This window comes from Polypterus senegalus, chromosome 12, assembly GCF_016835505.1.
Source record: "Polypterus senegalus isolate Bchr_013 chromosome 12, ASM1683550v1, whole genome shotgun sequence".
Classification (NCBI taxonomy): Eukaryota; Metazoa; Chordata; class Cladistia; order Polypteriformes; family Polypteridae; genus Polypterus; species Polypterus senegalus.
Window position 1 is genome coordinate 146,329,137 of NC_053165.1, and position 19,863 is coordinate 146,348,999.

The 19,863-nt window shown below is 36.4% G+C and overlaps 1 protein-coding gene across 2 annotated transcripts in view; it reads right to left on the reverse strand.

Annotated features, from left to right (window-relative positions):
• Nucleotides 1–19,863, reverse strand: part of cgnl1 (cingulin-like 1) — a 107,006-nt gene that overhangs the window by 19,332 nt on the left and 67,811 nt on the right. For both annotated transcript variants that reach the window (XM_039770240.1, XM_039770239.1), the window contains 5 exons: nucleotides 17,153–17,257; nucleotides 11,956–12,108; nucleotides 9,654–9,824; nucleotides 6,625–6,786; nucleotides 5,759–5,848 (listed from right to left, as the gene is read on the reverse strand). In XM_039770240.1, the coding sequence (XP_039626174.1) occupies nucleotides 5,759–5,848; nucleotides 6,625–6,786; nucleotides 9,654–9,824; nucleotides 11,956–12,108; nucleotides 17,153–17,257 (681 nt within the window). The remainder of the gene's footprint in view (nucleotides 1–5,758; nucleotides 5,849–6,624; nucleotides 6,787–9,653; nucleotides 9,825–11,955; nucleotides 12,109–17,152; nucleotides 17,258–19,863) is intronic.

Consider the following 19,863-nt stretch of genomic DNA (forward strand, 5'->3'; position numbering starts at 1 on the left):
CTGCCTCTTGCCCAGTGCTTGCTGGAATGGACACATCCCTGGACTGAGGGATTTAATCCTTAAACATCCTTTTCAGAGATATTACAGAAAAGTGTCATTGGAATTTAATGGGTGTTCCAGGCAATTCACAACACAGCAAAGCCAAACCTGTTCTCAGGGTGATAATATCTCGCACTGCCACCTGGTGGATTCTTCCAGATTTACATAAAGTACGCACGCAAGTATAAACAGGAAAACGCTTGTGTAGCAGGAGCGTCTGCATTAGCATGCGTTGCGTAAAGTATAAACCTGGCCTTAAGAGCAATACCATGATTTGGAGATCAGTACAGATATTCCAGTTGTAGTTATTGTACTGTATATGAATACTTATAATACGAGAGGAAATCACATTTTAGGCATAAATTGCAGTGAAACAGCACATGATAGGAACATTTGAAAGGGATGTAAGGGTGCAACATCTTTGTTGTCTTAGTCTGTATGGAACTTTAAAAACACTTTAATCGCCTCATTACTAGCATTATGTATCTGATATGGGAACACACCCCCTATATACCCCTCAAAAGGTTTTCTTTCACATTAGTAGGGATATATATTTTTAGCATGCAGCATTCAAATCTCAATTTGTTCACTTGGCAGTCATGACGTTGATTGTTAGAGCTCATCTGTTACAAGGCGTTTTGTGTATTTTGAAGCCTCCTTTGTCATCACTTGAATTCAGCTGGTAGTTGACTGTAGCCTGGCAATTACTCTACACAGCTCTGCCTTCATTTACTAATGATATGTTTTCAATCACAGGTACTTCACTGGTTGGACCTGCTTCTTTGGGGGTGGAGTATGGGGGCTGTTGGAGAGGCAGCTCCATTCTTCATACGGCCATGGCACTACACATGAAAACCCAAGCAGGCTTGTCGCTCTTTGACACATGTTGGCAAACCATATTTAAAATCCTTAAATCTTCACTTTGGTCCACTCTTTCTCAATCGCACATTCACACACGATATAGAAAACAGCCTACCTGTTTTAAACATCAGTCCTTGCACATGTGGTGCTTTCATTGACAGAACTTTCAGTTACATGGGATGAGCAGTGGGTCCTTAAAACTACTATTCAGGCTTTAAATTGACTAAATGAAGTGGAGAAGAAGGGTGTTTAATAATAAAAAAGTATCAACAACGCCTCTGTATTGGAAGATAACAGTCCAATTGTTAAACTGGAGTGATCATCATCAATTGAAAAAAACAGCAATTATGACTCTTGCTGCAGTGAAGATGCCATATCTGGCGAATGTGTGAAACAAAGTTTATGGAAAAGCAGGGGAAGTTTTAGTTATGTTTTTAACAAACATATGTAAGAGAATCAGATGAAATTTTATGACTTTATATCATTTCTAGCACTACAGGAAAAAAGCAGATATCCTGGAATTGGATAGCCTGTGACAGGGTGACAATTCCGTAGACAAACCAGCATGGAGAACCGAACCAAAAGTGGAACTCCAAACCAAAATGTTAAAATAGAATGTATTGAGAGCGGAAAGCAAGAATGTATGTATAAACACAGTAACTTTTCTCCCTTAAATGTTTACTGACAAGTAACTAACAGATATCAACATCCACTTATTCACTTATAACTGGAAAACACAAACCCACATAATGTTTCCTGTCACCAATATTCTGGAGTAAACTGTGAATGACCTGAATGCTTTTTACCAGTGACCTGCTTTATAAGTCGGTGGAAAAGCCCCATTTCAGCTTAACTAATGTAAAAATAAAAGGACCTTGAGGGATACAACAGGAACCCACTGCAGACAATATTTTATGCCAATTAAAAGCTGAATGGGGCAATGCCTATTGAACGCTGGCCTACATACAGTACTGGCACATTGAGTGAAACACTCAGGGGATGCAGAGTCAGCAGACTGGAACAGACTTAAGCACGGCAAAGCTAAGCGCATTTTCTTCATCAGGTTCAGACAGAAAGGGAAGATTACTCGCAGGCACGTAATTGAGCAGCACCACACACCTGATACCAACAGTTGAGCGCGTTCGTTCGTTCGTTCGTTCTCATGATGCATGGCCCTTCATATAAAAAACGGAAACCCACTAGCATTTGGGCCAAACCAATGAGAAGGACTTGCCTCCCAGGGTATATTTGTTTTTGCCGTTTCCCCGACAACTCTTCTTCCTCATAGCAACCCGGAGAGTAAGAAGAGCTTATTTGTTTTCCTCTTGGCACAAATTTAAATTTGCTTTTTCAACTGGTCTTTTCTATTGGCATCCTTCATGTCTTCATCACTCATTACCGTCAGACATTTCTTTCTTTTTCTTTTTTGTAGAGTCTTTCCTACTCTAGTTTCCTTTTCATTTTAGCTTTTATCATGAATTCCAAACAGTGACCTATTCTGAATTACCCTGTGCATGAATTAGGGCAGCTGGTATGAGAGGATTTTGTTCACAGAGAATGACACTTTAACTTCTTAAAAATATACTACCAGTCAGAGGATTAGACAGCATGAATAACATGAATTGTAATGACTGCTCCCTGCCACCACTATTAAATAATAAGCTAAAAGTAATTAACAGTTTATAGCTGCCTATTTTGTTTAAAGCTTTACACTGCTACTTTTTGCTCTAGAAGCAGAGATGAACGTCTGCTCCTTCCATCGTATTTGTCACTCGTATCACAAGTCCTTATGGTTATGCATGCAGCATTTGTCCTTTGTGACACAGAGTTATCAAGTGCTTTAAACTTTCAAATAAATACTTTAGAAACACTTGAACATAACAAAACCAAAGAACATGATGTTCTCTGGCCATTAGCATCATATGCAGACCCCTCGGTGCTGGCTTACTGGACCACAAGAATGTCACTTCTGGCCCAGACCAGACTTTACTGGCCATCTGAAGATGCTGCATGCAGTAGGACTGTGAATCTCCATCTTGCAATTAGTCAGCTCTGATACCTAGTTGTACAAGTTTGCCTTTTTAAGCTGCGAGTATTACATGTCCTGCCTCACACCAGATTTCAAGTTCTGATTTTGAAATACAAGCCCCTCCAATCTGTGCTGCTGTGGTCTTCTGCTTCCCTATCGGTGTACTATAATATGTTGTAGTTTGTAAATTGAATGTGGCACTTATTGCACATCAACTTATTGTTTTATTCATATTTTACTTCTGTATCTCTTACTGTCTAGCACGTATGGAATAAGCTAATATGGAAGTGCTTAAACTGTTCTCTCATATTTTTATTCAGTCACCAATGATTTGTTAGTTGCCTTGAAAAATAATGACTTTAAAAAAAATAAATGAAAGTTAAATATAAATACAAACCATTCTGTACGTATTGCAATTTAGTTCACATTAAGGCAATACTGTTATTTATTTCATAATTAAGTAATGCTGTTATTGCTCTGCAGAATTACCGAGTAACTTATCTTAGCATTTAAAAACCATGACAAATGGAACTCTGAATGGCTAAATTGCCAGCAATTAAGGATGTTTTCTCCTTGATAATAATTACTCTTCAAGAAAAGCAACTTCTCAGGTGGTACAGAAGTAATTTATTGTTTTGGGAAGAAAAGAATACTAATTTTAAATATAAAAAAAGCCATTTTTGTAAAAACACAAAACAAACTATAGGCCAGTTTCGAGTTGCCATGGAGCTTCTATACCTCGTGCTCAGATTATCTGTGATAACTTCCTGAAGACATGCAGGTTTAGTAAGGTTTGGAGATGTCTAGGTTAAATCAGCCCTGGAGTAACCATTAATGCAGATGTTCTACCAGACAGTTGTGGCGAGTGCCCTCTTCTACGCGGTGGTGTGCTGGGGTGGCAGCATAAAGATGAAAGACGCCTCACGCCTGGACAAACTTGTTAAGAAGGCAGGCTCCATTGTAGGATTAAAGTTGGACAGTTTAACATCTGTGGCAGAGCGACGGGCACTAAGCAAACTCCTGTCAATCATGAAGAATCCACTGCATCCACTGAACAGTGTCATCTCCAGACAGAGGAGTAGCTTCAGTGACTGACTTTTGTCACCGTCCTGCTCCACTGACAGACTGAGGAGATCGTTCCTCCCCCACACTATGCGACTTTTCAATTCCACTCAGGGGAGTAAATGCTAACATTAATTTTATTTTAATTTTTTTCATTTTTATTACTATTTAATTTAATATTGCTTCTTTGTATCAGTATACTGCTGCTGGATTATGTGAATTTCCTGTTGGGATTAATAAAGTATCTATCTATCTATCTATCTATCTATCTAAGCAAAATAAGCATGTGGTTAGGGCACTAAGGAAGACGGGCACCACACAATTTCTTCATCTAGCGATCATAATCCTAACAGTTTCAGTGCCAGTTTGACTTAAGGACAATTACAAAAAATTTGTCTAATCTGCCATGTTCATCTTTAATCTGCACAGCTCAAAAAAATGTTGTTTTTCTTTTGGTATGGTAGGTGACTAAAGTTTAAAAGGTTGGTTTTAGGTGTCATCAGACATGACATTTAGTTCCGTCTCATGGTGTAAGAGTTTTTCTTCCATCAAGTAGAAACAAAGCTATCAGGGTCTGACAAGCATTTAACTCATCAGCTCATTAATGGACCTGTAAGCTCTTTATTTTATTATTACCTTTACTAATTGTATTTCTTATAAGTGATGCAATTTTTAATCTCTTTATTTCACCTTCAGCACTTATTGAGTCTTAATATGTTGTAAGTTAAGAAATAGAGATGCTGAGCAGACACTATTGCCGGGCTGTGCTTAGGGCATAAATAGGCCTAAATTCTCCCCTGGTTCAAAACAGGACTCAGAAATAATAAATAACTTAATAACTTGTTTTCTATTCAGTTTGTATTTTTTCTTGCACAAATCAGTTTAATTTAAGCAATGTACCTGTATATGCAATAGACACTTTCTATAATTTAGAATTCTAAAAATTACATACAAATATAAAAGTTTGATTTGACTCAATTTTTTAAATTAAGAAAATAAGCTAATTTTTTTTTTTTTTTACAAATCTCAGTATTTCTTTTTCCTGAATTAAAATGTACTTTTCACATAATTTCAACAAAGCAGGAGTGTATCACAGCTCAATTTCTGTTTCTAACAGGGCAGAAATCCTTGTGGTTTTATCAGTAATTATGCATTTATACCTCAAGAAATTATAAAAAAACAAAAAAATATTTTTTTTTACTATTATATATATGATACAACAAGACATTCACTGGACTTTCAGAGCAGTTTACCCATCACTGTCTTTAAATAAATTCAGAATTGCTCAAAACAAAAAAAAAATCTGTGGCATTAGCAAATAAGTCGCACAGCACTAGCAAATGAATTGTGTGGCACTAAGACGTCATTTCTGTATTGCAAGTTTTAAAAAGTCATGAAAGAATATAAACAACATCTTGAATGCTAGTTCTAGGGAGCCCCTGTCCAAAAATCAGAGCAGTTAAAAACTTCATTAATTCTAATTACCATTGATTAAACTTAATACATGATCATAGTGTAGGTTGTACACACAAGGAGGCACATCTCAGCCACCTGCATATTCTCAGATTCCTCAGTTTAGGGTGATGTAAAATTCTGCTTGGTTTAATTTGGAATAAATGGACTTAATTATTTTTTTTTTTTACCAAAATGGAATAAAGTAAATCACTTAGCAAAGTTAGGGCCTATATGTCAGGGGTGGCTTTTCCTTTTAACTTAAAGTAGTAGTCCCTACTGTGACATAGAGTGAACATGCACTTCCGTCATTACCTGTTCTCTGCCTCGGTCCACTCTGTCCATCAGCAAATCTCCACTGCTTCGCTCCTCTTCCAGCTCCATTTCTAACTGAGATATTTTGTCCTGTAAAGAAAATTTCACAAGTTTTCAGTCAACTTTGCTTGTATTTTTATAGACAGACATGTTGTGTTGTTTCCCATGTAACATTAACACTGGCTACAAAATACACCTCTGTCGGGAGACACAAAACAATCCCATAAACATACAGTATTAATGGACATTTGTTTTTAAAGAAACTTTGCCCACTTTGTGCACTCTGTTACTAAACCATTTTATTTGTGCTTATAGTATAAAATTAGTGGAGTAAAACATTCATGTCAATAAACAACACTGTTTCTTCAAAGAGGTTTCGTTTCTCCCATTTATTTTCACACTGTAGTGGCAAAGGAGCACTCATCAACATCAAGACAAAGAATGGATGGATGGACAGACAGGAAGTAGTTTTAGGAAGTCCATAACATGTCTGTCATAGCAAGAGGGAGCTCAGAAGAGATCTTGTCAACAATTACACTTCATTGTCTTGAAGTGGGACGGCCCTTTCAATGTCTCTTATAAGTGAAAGGAAAAATGCTGCTTCCAGGAAAAAATATCTTTTTTTACTTTATTAACGTGGACATGTTGTCTGATATATTCAGATTTTCCTACAACTATGACCACTTTGGCTTAACAATGTGATGAAACAGACCATTTTGAAGCAAGCCTCATAGTTAATCAAGTTATAGCTAACTATGGTAGTTAGGAGATCACATTAATGGCTTGCAATTAAAATAAATAACACTGATTTAAGGCAAAAGGAAGTGCAATGGAAGTAAATGCAATTTTTAAATGACCATGCATACCTCCAACGATTTGATTTGTCGCGATCTGTCATCTTTGGTATGCGTTCTGTTTTCCAACTCAATTTCTAGATCATAAGCTTTCTGCTCCATGTGCTGTGCTTTGAACACGGCTTCATCTCGTTCTTTCTTGCACTGCTTTATGTCCTCTTCAAGAAATGAAATCTAAAAAAAGCAGAACACACATCCAATGTAACTAAGAAGTCTAGCAGAGCGTGATGGTTACATGGCTTAGGAGGCTCCCTCATTGCACATGTGTTTGCCTGTATTTACAACAAATATGGAGTCTATACAATAACAAAAGAAAAAGAAAGCACACAAAGGCTTTATTAAAGCATATCTTAAAGCAGATAAGCTTTATTTAAAGCATATCTCCAAAACCGCAACATTTTCAGCAGTTTCACAGACAATTCAATGTGCAATTCTTGTCTTTGTCCAAAAGATGGGGCTTTTTAGAAAGCATTAATATATAGATATAAGACACAAATTTCCTCGTCATTCCAAGTAAAACAGACAAGCCCCTTTCTGTTTATGCAGTTAGAAACACACAACAGTTAACAGGATGGGCCGGGTCTGAATGTTTGTGCCACGAAAAGAAACTGGGAATGCAGGGAGAGGAAGCAAGCATGTGAAAAATAAACGTGTCGACAAAAACAGCATTTTCAGTCTCAAACTCCTTATTAACAAAGATTTAAATTAAGATTTTTTTTTATAGCTTTCTATGTCTTACATGGACTAGGCACAAGCAGGGGGATAAAGTGCAGGGCAAAGCAGAGATCTAAGGACAGGCACAAGAGAGGTGGTTTGGAAAACCAAACCTGCACACACATAAGAAAAATTAATTAATCAAAGAGTTTTAAAAGTAAGATATGTGAATTGTCCTAGCAAACCTTTACACAGACCGATCCCTGTTTGTAACAAGTATTCCCATAAGGGACAATAGAAATTCCATAGATTCTTCTACAGAATGTGGGTTAAAGAGCATATCATGAACAACAGGGAGGTTAAACAGTCCGCTGTGCATATTGATCATGTATTTGTTTGAAAATGTGGAAAAATGTTCAAGCCGCAGGGTCCACATTCTTTGGGGTAACACGTCAGCATATGGATGCTGAGAAGCACCACCCGTGCTTTCACACTCCACACATAGCTTGCTAGTACTTGATAGAAAAAGAATAGAGAATAAACCATGGGGGAAATGAAAACGAAAATAATGAGAAAATACACTTCACGTTTGTTAAATGAATCATGAATTAAAAAAGCTTTTTCCTTTTACAAATATTCAACAAAATAAAGAAAACAATCCACTTATCCCCTGCTCCACATACAAGTATAACCACAGGATAAAGAATCTGATTAGGTAACTTCCTTCAAGCATAAACACCTATAAAGCCATACCATAATATACATGTCTGTTTTATTAAAGAACTTACCTGTATGTACATACATATTACTCTATATAGTGATATAGGAACGTGCTCTTGTGATCTCTACACACCAAGAATAATGTCAATCATGCTGATGTATATCATATGTGGCATATTTATATTTGTTCACGCACAAAGGAAATATAAATAATCACAATCCGTACTGCCCTGCTGGGACAGCCTTCATAAATGCTTTGTCGTTTTCTAAAAAGTACCTCACCAAAGCTCTCCTTATCAGTTCCTTTCTATCTCTCTAAACATTGGCCATCTCCTCTGTTAGTGAGGCTTCACTTCACATTCTCCTCTTGCCTTGCTGTAGCTGCATACTGAGATGGCTTTAAACCTTCTCCTGCTTTAATTTTATAGTTCAAGGTAATGTTAGATTTTGCCCGTTAGTCTCCATTCTGCCTGCATTTAACACAGTTGAACCCATCCTATTAAGGGGTATTGTAATGTCCACTGCAGACAAGGGTGGAGAACTGCCAGTCCCCACTGGGCTCTTCCTTAATAGGGCATCATGGTCTCATCTTCTCATGTTTTACTAATCATCATCCAAGAGATCTTCTGGCCACCTGACAGCCTTCATGGCCTCTCTCTCCTCCTCCTCTCTGTCACTCTCCCTCATTCTTGTTCCATTTTAAGTTTTACTTTAAAGCCACTATTTCTCATAGCACCCAAAATTTTGCCACACTTTTATTTGGCAGGCAGTGTGGCATAGTGATTAAGGCTTTGGGCTTCAAATCCTGAGGTTGTGGGTTCAAATCCTGCTACCAACTCTGTGTGCCCATGAGCAATTCACTTGACCGTCCTATGCTCCACTCCAATTGAAAAACAAAAAGAAATGGAGCAAATTGTATCATAAATATTGTAATTCACCTTGGATAAAGGCATCAGCCAAATAAGTATATGTAAATGTATCCTGGAGGAGCTTGGTCACTGCCAGTGTGATTATCTACTGTGCCTCAAGGTTTACAGAGGGACTCCGCCTGCATTTTACAATTTTGTTGTGTTCTTGCATTTAGCAAACTATCTGAGCAGTATATTTTAAGCTAATAAATAATGAATGCAATTGATAATAATCGGTTCAAGACAGAATAATATTTATCTCAAGTGGGAAGTTTAAGCTTTTTACAGAATCTCAATAAATAAAAATACACCGATATTATAATAAGCAACAATAACACTTTGCCCTAGGAGTCTGCTGGAATTTTGTTATTTACTGGCAAGAGCAGAGATTCAAGTAACAGTCTTTTGTGACAGGCTCTCAAGTAAAATCCAAGTCTAGGACCACCATATCCTTCTTGATGCACAGCACGAACACTGGTAAATGTTAAAATGAGCAGAACTCAAAATGTAGTGTTTACTCCAAGTCTGAGACACATTGTATAATCAAACTCTGGACATTAGACAGGCATCTTCTTGTTTTCTATGGAGGATGCATCCTGCCAATGTAATCCACCACCAGAATAGACCACTTGTGACAATTCAAATGTCCTTGCTGTGTAATAATTCCACAATAATTTCTTTCTTTTTTTATGTTGAATTTATTTTAAATGCATATCATATCTCCCAAACTCAGAGTTTCAGCTGTAAAAAGCATCTTACCTCATCCTGAAGCTTTTTGGTTGCTATGCGACATTTTTCCAATTCTAAGTTTTTATCTTTCAGCTGCCTTTGTAAATCAGTCATCTCCTTGCGGTTTTTCTCCTTGTACTCATCAATTTGGAACTGCAGATCAAGAGTGGACTTCTGAGAAGCCTCCACTATCTCATTCATCTGGAATATGCAGGCATCATACAACGAAAGTTAAAAAAAAAAAACAATCCAACAAAAAACGTTATACAGTAGTCTCTTTGGAGTCTGATAGAAAAAAATCCAAGGTAAAAAAGGCGTACTTCATTCAGCTAACAAAAAATAAAAGGGTAAGTATAACTGAGACTTTTTCAGTTTTCAGCAGAAAGTAGATTTTGATCATGGTCATAATTTATCATCATATTAAAAGATTTATAATGCATTACATTAGATTCTACTCAGTGCCTACAGTAAAATGAGAAATGAATGAATCAAGAAGAGATAAAAGTTAAAAGTGTCTTAGATTTTTAACAGAAATATGAAAACAAACCTGCAAACATCTGTCATAAAAACGAACAACCCACTTTTATCTATTTTGTGGTAGAAGTGGCATTTCACAAAAGTTCGTATTTTGTCCATGTTTTGTTTCAAAAGATTTGTGCTATTTTTAAGATGATACATCTTGGAAAAAATGTATTTATGAAATTATTCTTACCAGAACAAAATATGCATGTTTGTCACTTCAATTTTTAAACATTTAGTTAAAACTGCTGATTTACAGCATTGACTATTGGGTTCAAGTCCTGGCCTCATAGCTGTCCTGGAGAAGTCTGCACAATTTTCCTTATCTGCACAGGCTTTTTGGCCTTGTGCGACTCAGGGTGGGCGTATATACTGTACAAGTATACAGTGCAGTCACCTGCTGCTCCATCCAGGGCATCCAGTTTTGTACAGGATAGGCTTGAAATGCTAATTTGTAATAAATGGATTCAGAAAATGAATGAGTGAATGAATGAAGATCTATATTTTGAAGAATGAAATAAACTTGTATTTTCAAGCCAAAGCATACATTAGTAGTATTCTGTCACCTGCAAAAGGTATCACCTGAGTATACGTCCATATCGCAGATTTGTTAACCCAAGATAAGACTAGGACCATCTTTTCACAATTGAGAAATAACCCAATTTGTAATGATGTGTTCGATATTTTTGAATGATTTTATGGAGTACGTTTCTCCTACTAAAAGTATATTGACTCACCACAGCCCAAAACATCACACAGACAATACAACAATAAGATTGCCAAACTGGGAGTACATTAAACAAGCACTTATTGAAGACAGTGGACCCTGTGATGGGCTGGTGCACTGTCCTGGCATTGTCTTTGCCCTGCACCAGATGCTTGCTGGGATAGTTTCCAGCTTTCCAAGTACCCTGCTCTGGATAAGCAGGTTTAGAAAATAAATAGATGGACGGATGGATGGATGGATGGAGATATACACCAACAAGAAAGGGATACTCTGTCACATTTGCAAAAATTGTTGTCAGTTGTGTCACAAGTAAACAACTGTATAAACATTATTTACTGTACACCCAGCACAATGCTGGTTTTGAAGCTAAAAAATGTTCACACTCAAATTACTGTTTATAACATGCAGCAAATGAACATCAAAAGATGGGGTTAAGTCTATTATGACATGCTGTGCTAATCGTGGCTCTGAGGCTAAGGATCTGCGCTGGTATCCCAAAAGTTGCCGGTTGGAATCCCCGTCACTGCCAAAAGAGATCCTACTCTGCTGGGCCCTTAACCTTCAATTGCTCCAGGGGCGCTGTACAATGGCTGACCCTGCGCTTTGACCCCAAGGGGTATGCGAAACCTAACAAATTCCTAATACAAGAAATTGTATAAGGCGAAATAAAGAACAAAAAAAAAATTTTATATTGTAGCCAATGTGTTTGTCCACAGCAGTCTTTATATCACTATGTTTTATATGTTTTGTTTTAATATTTTTAAGTGTCTTACTAAGGGCTATGCAGTGAGTTTTCGTAGTGGGTATTAAAACATCAACCATATGGGTTATAATTCTGCTCCTGGCTACTAGGGGTGGCACTGCCTCCTTACCTTTGCAAAATTATGCTTGAAATAATTCTGTGGGGAAAAAAATTAGATTTCAGCTTTAACCAAGGGGAATACTAGAAATATATCATGCTGACCACTTAATAAGCATATTAAGAATACTTTTTTTTTAATACTCAACTTTCTAGTTATGCAATCGTTTCCTACATACTGCATATAGTCGTATATTCTACTTTTCATACATAAGCCAATCTCTTACTTCCTTCTGAAGTTTCTCCACAGTTCTATCCAACTGCCGCCTCTCATCCTCGATTTCGTTCTTTGTTCTTTTAAACTGCTCCTTCTGGCTTCTCTCTTCCTTTAAGCGTTCATTTAATTCCCGGTTTTCATGATTTAATCTGTTAAGATTTCTCTGATAGAAATAAAAATGTAAATGAGTAACAGATTTCAAGAGCTTTGCTTTGTATAAATAAAATAACAGTCTTCTGAATATCTTTTTATACTGTAGGGTCTCAAAGTACATAGGACTAAGCAACACCTCTTCTTCCTAAACCAACTTTTTCCCACCGTTTCACACTAGCATCACTTGGGAAATGAGGCTATCCTTTCCCCTTTATTCCGGTATAAAAGTCTACCACCACACACACTTTCAGGATTGTTTTTGTATTTATTACATCCTACTTTATAAAGACTGCCACAAAGAGTGCAGCATCCTTTGCCATCATGCAGTTGCCTATTATATTGTCACAAACAGGCTCCTTGCACAATCCACTGGATAAGCGTCTCTGTGTCTGTCTGTGTGCCTGTCTGGTTGCTACGTCTGTTTTTCTAATAGATGGCAAATCACAAACGTTAGCACTGCTTTTACAAATCCCACACAAATATAACACATACACATTCCATGGTGCACTGCAAATTTTAACAATGTGTTCTACAATGATTACTTAGATTTAAATACATCTCAGACAGGTAGCACAGCTAGTGTATATAAAATATGCTTGCATAATTTACAAAAATATCAAAGGATATGTTTTATACAAACAGTATATTCAAAATAATCAAATTGGTCTATAGTACTTAAATGCAACATCACTTGTTAGACAATGTTGCTCTTGTAGTCAGCTCTGTAGTATATGATTAGTTTTTTATTCCTGATCCTCTTGATTCAGATTTTCTTTACATGAAAATTAGGAAAGTGAAGGTATCTTGCAAGCCGGTGATGTGGCCATTGGACTGGTATCTGTACCAGGTTTCAAAATATGATGGGTTTTGCATTAATACACATTTACCAACCATGACTTGCCTGAATTCATGAGGACAAGAAAAATGAGTCTTGTACAATTTAAGACTTTATTCTGCATATTAATTCTGTATTGCTGACACATATACTTAAATCGGAAGGCTATTTTTTTGTCTTTTGGTATGTATAAGCAGTGGCTTCTTCATTTGTAATACATACCCTAAGACACTAGCAAAGCGGCCTATAAATCATACTGGGGCATATTAAAAGGCTCTTGGTTTCTCTAATCACATACAGCTTTCTGAAGATAACGTTAAACCATGATGCTATCAGGTCTATCAAAACAACCCCAGTGCAACTAAGTCACCAAAGGATGATTTAAAGCAGACAAGCAGGCATAACAGCCAGTTCACCTGGGAAAAGTCAACAAAAAAGCTTGATAAAGCATCAAATGAGTACATTTACTATCAAACCCTGGGGGGAAAACAACAGGAAGCAAAAATAATGTGCTTGTCAGGAACAGCCTGTGACAAAGATAGAGCACAGGCCACCATGGCTGAAAGGATGCAAACAGCAGCACTGTAATCATCAGGAACCACAAGCAGCACTAGGTACTGCACAATGGGGGTGATACAATTTTCAAATTTTGATCACTTATATAAATCCTAATGAACCTAAATACTAAATATACCTTATTCAGAACATTTCACAGCACGCACCATTACAAGATTGTTTGCAAAACACAGAATGTAATATAAAGCAATGAAGAAATAATTTGAAAAATGTGACAAAAGAATAATTAAACTCTGTAATTAGCCAGAAATATCCTACCATCAATTCACAACAACTGAAAAAAGCAGAGATAGCATCAGTAAGATAAACAAAACTCCTGTGGTTGAAATCAAACATGTTAATTAAACAAAGAAATTTATCATCTACTAGAAAAACTCTGATAAAACCTCTTAGTGTCAGAAATCAGGCAGGAGAAAAGCTGTTCATTGCATCATTAACTCTTCAGTAAATACTGAACAGGGAGTATTCTGTTACAAAATGATCACAGAATAAAGACAGAAGGTCATACTTATTGATAACTGAATTTACATAACAGTGCTGAATTAATGCATACACATCACTGGACATTTACGCTGAATGGTTTGTTGGCTTACACCCAAATGGCTTAATAAATAAAGGTCTTACACTCTTGTTCTTTTTATATCTCCTAGTTCAGTTCATAACCCTGAAATCTCTGTGGCGGTGACAACTGTCCAGTCTTGTTGCTTACAGGACATCTGCTGATCTCTTAATCAATCTTCCTCTGATACATCCCTGTCTTTGTTATACACTTGACCTTTATATGGTTTCCTGATATGCTTGAACAGGTTTCTGACATTTATTAACCCTTTATGCTACTTCTTAAGATGAATTTTATGTAACCCTAAAATTATTCTCTCACACTCTATTATGAAAGAATTAAGCGCAGGACTAAAGAATCTACAATACAAGTGAAAAGGTCCTCTCTGAATGTTCTGACATTAGACAGATCTAGGGAGAGGCAGACATAAAGCTAAATAAGTGTTTTAGAGTTTTAGAACAGGGCTTTGGGAGTGTACACAATAGATGTGTGCAGCATGTTGGAGACAGATCAAAGGATACTGAACGAGAAAATGTATTACATTCTGCGCCACACTGTACCCACCCTGAGAAAGCCTTCACATGTGCTCTTCTGCACACACGTTTACTGAAATGCTTTGCTCTTCACAAGAGTTTCCAAATGCAGCACTAAATTGATTTTATAAAAACAAAACTCATTTGACTCCTGGGCTTTATATGCACATTTAAAGTGGAAGATTCACTCAGTAAGAGCCTGCTTAGTACAAATTTAACATTAATTAAGAGTTGTCACTATATCCACTTGCAAATGGTTACACAAAAATATGGATGAGTGCTGCATTTAGATATTTTCTGAGGGCACTGTACATAATGTGGAGCTATAAAATCCACAGTACAGTGACTTTATTATTTATTTATTTTTTTTTAAACATGGTATTGTGTGTTCTCTCGGCTTGTCTATAGTGTTTGTCCACATGTTATACTTTTTTATTTTGTCACACTTGTTTATTTCATTTATTTTATATTTTCAAAATCAATTTTTATCCAACAACTAAAACTTTTAAATCACAATTCACTTCTATGTCATAACTGAAATCATATTTATATTTTTTACAATATGTGCAGGCTGGTGGAGTCAGTAAAAAAAAAACTGCAGAAAGTTTAAAACATACAACAATGACTGAGACTCCAGCTTCAGTAAGGGTCATGTTTCAAATCTTAGCTTTTATAGAAGGCATAGTTGCTCTGACTTTTTGGTAATTACTCATTTATGGTATTAGAAATCATGACTAGCATCATCATCAAACGTCTGATTGATATCATGACACAACCTCATCACATAGTATATGGGTAGGCCTACGTGCGTGATAGCAAATAAAGAAGTATGTTAGAGGTGTGCATCTGCCTTGTGATCGCATGGGACTCAACCTAAAAGTTGTGGATACAGGCCCAATTCACACTCAAGTGGCTAAATGCTGGTCACTATTGAGGACTCCAGATGACAAACTGCCATTAATGTGTAATAAGACTCCATTAAAAACATTACGACAAACATTATATTACAAAAAGTCTAATTAAAAAAATATAAATTCAAACAAAATGGCATTATTTTTATTTATGTTAATTTTGAAGACTTCGATTTTTAAAGCATATTGAGAAAATGGCACAAGAAGATGTGCAAAAACACTCAAAACCAGTCAGTATTGTGCAGTATAAAAACAGTGAAGTGATAAAGAGCTGAATGAATGCTCTCTACGTTTTTTGTAGCAGGGCCCAGAGTTTGTCACAAGATCAAACCACCTTGTAGGTCTTTACAGGATAAAGAGTAAGATCATTTGTTTATAAAGGAGGCTGGCAGCATAATCTGCTAAACTCTCTTAATGACCACCAGTGAGGAGAAAAATGCAACAATCCAACAGAGGTGTGAGGAGGGTGTGGTAGAGCATTTCTTCATTAGAGGGGAATCCTATGGGCCTTTGAGACATCCTTGCTGTCTCAAGCATTAGTTAAATTGGCTTCCTTCCAAATTACTGCATGTCTGACCACATTTGTTCACATTACACAAACTCCCTCTTGAATAAATATGCATGTAAAATTCAGAAAGGGTAAGATACTTTATATCCCCATTCAACTATATGTATGTGTTTTAACCATGTCCAAAGATAACAAGACCACTTGGTGCTTAGATGTTGCAAGAATATATAAAACTCAAAAAAAAAAAACTGCAGGAAGTTTGACAATCAAGGTCTGCCTTTATTAAATTACAGATTGATCTTGTGATATTATAGAAGGAAGCAGTTTATTTTTTGTTTTTAGCTAAGACATTTATTGGGATCTTAACATTGCTCTTCAGTAATGAGATTGGTCTATAGGATGCACAATGAAAAATGCCTCTCTTTATTCTTTATTGGAAAGACAATAATTGAAACCAGGTGTAATGTTTTTGTTAAAATGTTATCTTCTCTAGCTTTCTTAAAAACTGTCAGCATTAATGGATCTAATTTAACAGACAGTGTTTTATAAAATTCCACTGGATAGCTGTCTAGATGTGTGTCTTTTCCATTTGGATTTGAGACCAATAGGTGCTTCCCATAAATTGTTCCTATAAATTGTCACACTTAAAAAAAATAAACAGCCAAATGATTCGTGAAGGTGCTTATGGGTACAATAGAATTTCTCCTACATTATAACACATAAGGCAGAACTTTCAGCTACAAGCCCCATAACCTGCAGCATGTGAACCCACCACCCCATATCCCATCGTTACAACGCTCTACAAAACAACACAATGTCCCCACATAGCTGATCTCAATGAATCTGATAAAATGTATGAAAACTGCATTACTATTCCAAACGAAAATCTATTAATACGTAGAAATTCCAAAGCCAGCCAATTATCTGTTTAGTGACACAAAGTCTAATGTCAATATTTATGTGGTGTGTAATGAAGTTGTATAAGCTTGTCTTCAGATCAATTCTAGGTCAAAATGAAATATACTCCTGTTTCCAAATTAGACCCGTATCACAGAAGTCTCTGACTGCTCCACTCACATTGTACATGTTTATTGATATATTCAATAATGTGCCTCTAAAGAAAAAAATATACCTGAGCTTCTTCCAGACGGTTTTCTAAGACTCTCTTGGTTGCAAGTATCTCATGCTCACATTCCTTTGTTTCATTCATAGTTTCTTCCAATTGACTCTTTTCTTTCTATTATATAAAGAAAGTGAGATAAAGACAGGTAACATTTAACAAAAGAAACCAATTAGAAAAGCTTTAGAACTGTTCTGCAGTAATATTTAATGTTTCTGCTTTATAAAACACCACCTGTTCATTGCACAGCCCAGTCATTCTATGAAAGAGTTGTGTGATTTATTCAAGCTTTTTATAATTGGCTTTCCTGGATTTTGGCCTTTCAAGGGAAGGGTGGTTTGGTTTCAAATGTGTCTGTCTTCTCCATAAGAGAATTTACTTTTACAATCTGCATATCCTGGATCAGCCCTGACAAGGGAGCATGAAACAAAGTGAAGCTTGAAATAGAAGAAAACAAGTGTACTTGACTTCTTATACTGTTGTGCCAACTACTTTAACAGTTTCATTAAAACTATCAGCAAGTTGTGTAAAGCAGTTCACAAGATACAGAGAGACATCAACATCCCCCCATGACAGGGACTGCCATACAACCAGGCTTTCCATCACTTCTCTTGTTGTATATTTTCTACTCCAGCTTTGTTACCCCTTGCAATAGATAATTAAGAATTAAGAAAACTGCCCACACAAGGATGTTAAACACTCGCTTGGCATGCATACTTACTTGATCCAAGGCAGTGAAATAAGTACATTGCTAAAGTAATGACAGAAAAACTGCCTCCACATAAATTGAATTATTTATATAGTAAACTTATAATATTTATTGGAATACCGGTTTGAATTTCCTCCTCACAGCTCTTGCGTTTTGGGTTCATATGCCAGGTTTGTACATCCTCCCTACTAATTGTTTGTTTTTTGTTTTTTTTTAGATTTTCTTCATTCCTCCCACATGCTAAAGACAAGTAAGTTAGGTCAAGTAGTGCTTTTAATTTGTTTAAGTGCCTACTCTTCAACTCTCTCACTATGATAGATTAGCATTGGTTTAATCCAGAATTGGGTCCTATCGAGACCATGACACTACGGTGATAATGGATCAGGTATTGCTTTAAGGATAACAAATGAGAGAAACCCTTAGTTTAACAGAGATAAGACAATCAGTTTTGGCAAAGAAGAGGCATATTTTAACAAGTGAAATACAAATATCTGCCTAAGCCAAATATATCTATCCATCCATCCATCCATTTTCCAACCCGTTGAATCCAAACACAGGGTCATGGGGGTCTGCTGGAGCCAATCCCAGCCAACACAGGGTGCAAGGCAGGAACCCAACCCACCACAGTCCAAATATATCCAAGGGGATATATTTTCAAATATGTTGTCCAAGAGTAACTGGCAGCAGATTCTGTGTGTCTATCTCTGATACAACTGAAAAGCAGAATAAAATTGGCCGTTCTGCTTATCATATTTTTTTTAAGTTCTTAATTTGCATAATGTTACTATTGCCCATCATAAGATATGCTAGCATTTTGTATCACCCTAGACAAAAAAGTAAGATGGGTAGTAAGCACAGATGAGAGATAATTTGATATTAGTATGATTCTTGAGCAAGTTGAGCAATAACATCACATGTGCTAAATGAAATGCTCAAAAATAAAGGTGATAACTTTGCCACTCAATAATCCTGTTACAATCTGAAGCTGCATGATGCTGGATAATTAAAAGCAACAGCAACACAACACTTAAAAAGGCATAAGAATTATTGGTTAATGAAAATTTGACAAATAACTAAACATCCTGCAGAGTGGAACCTCCCATTGAAAAAAAAATAAATAAACTGATGTTCAGATGAGGACAGCTGCCCTGAAGTGTTCCAGCCATATATATATATATATATATCACTATTTTATACAGCACCAGTATTAGTAGAGTGATGTACTGTGTTAGCCATTTATGGATGCAATGAGAAATGAAGCAAAATGCCACCTTTTATTGGCTAACTGAGTAGGATGCGATATGCAAGCTTTCAAGGCTGCTCAGGCCCTTTCTTCAGGCAAAGTGTAAACATACTGTATATAGCAATAATATAAGGTAGTTTTCATGTTTCATCATTTTCTAACCTGTTTAATCCACCCCAAGGTGGTTGGATGGCAGGGGCCTATCCCAACTAGCATAGGGCACAAGGCAAGAAAAAACCTTGGGCAGGACTCCAGTGCATCATAGACTTTAGGTATTTAACATACCAAAAGAGTGGTAGCCTTAAAGCACAGAATCTATTTGCTCATAAATATCCCTGAACTGTCACTGATCTTAAGTCTATAAAACTCTCAGGTAGAATTTCACCTTGCTACTTTAAATGGTGCGGGTTAAAACAATTCACTAAATGACTGAGTCACTAATGCACAAAGATCACTTTTTGACTAAAGGAGTAGTGACATTTGCCAGGTAACACTTAATTATTATTCTTAATTAATACACAAAGTGCACTAGAGTAGACCAGTTAAAAGTTTTACTTTTGCTATACATGAAAGTAGTTGACTTGAAGATCATAAGATGGCTAGAAGCAGTCTGCAGTGTCCCATATTAACAAGATTGTAAATGTTTGATCCGATAGCAATAATAGCACTTCAGCCAAGCTTAGAGGCCAACCAAACGATGACACAGCACACACTGACTGTCATTATCCTCTAAAATGAAACAATGAAACAAAAAAATTGCTTGAACTTACA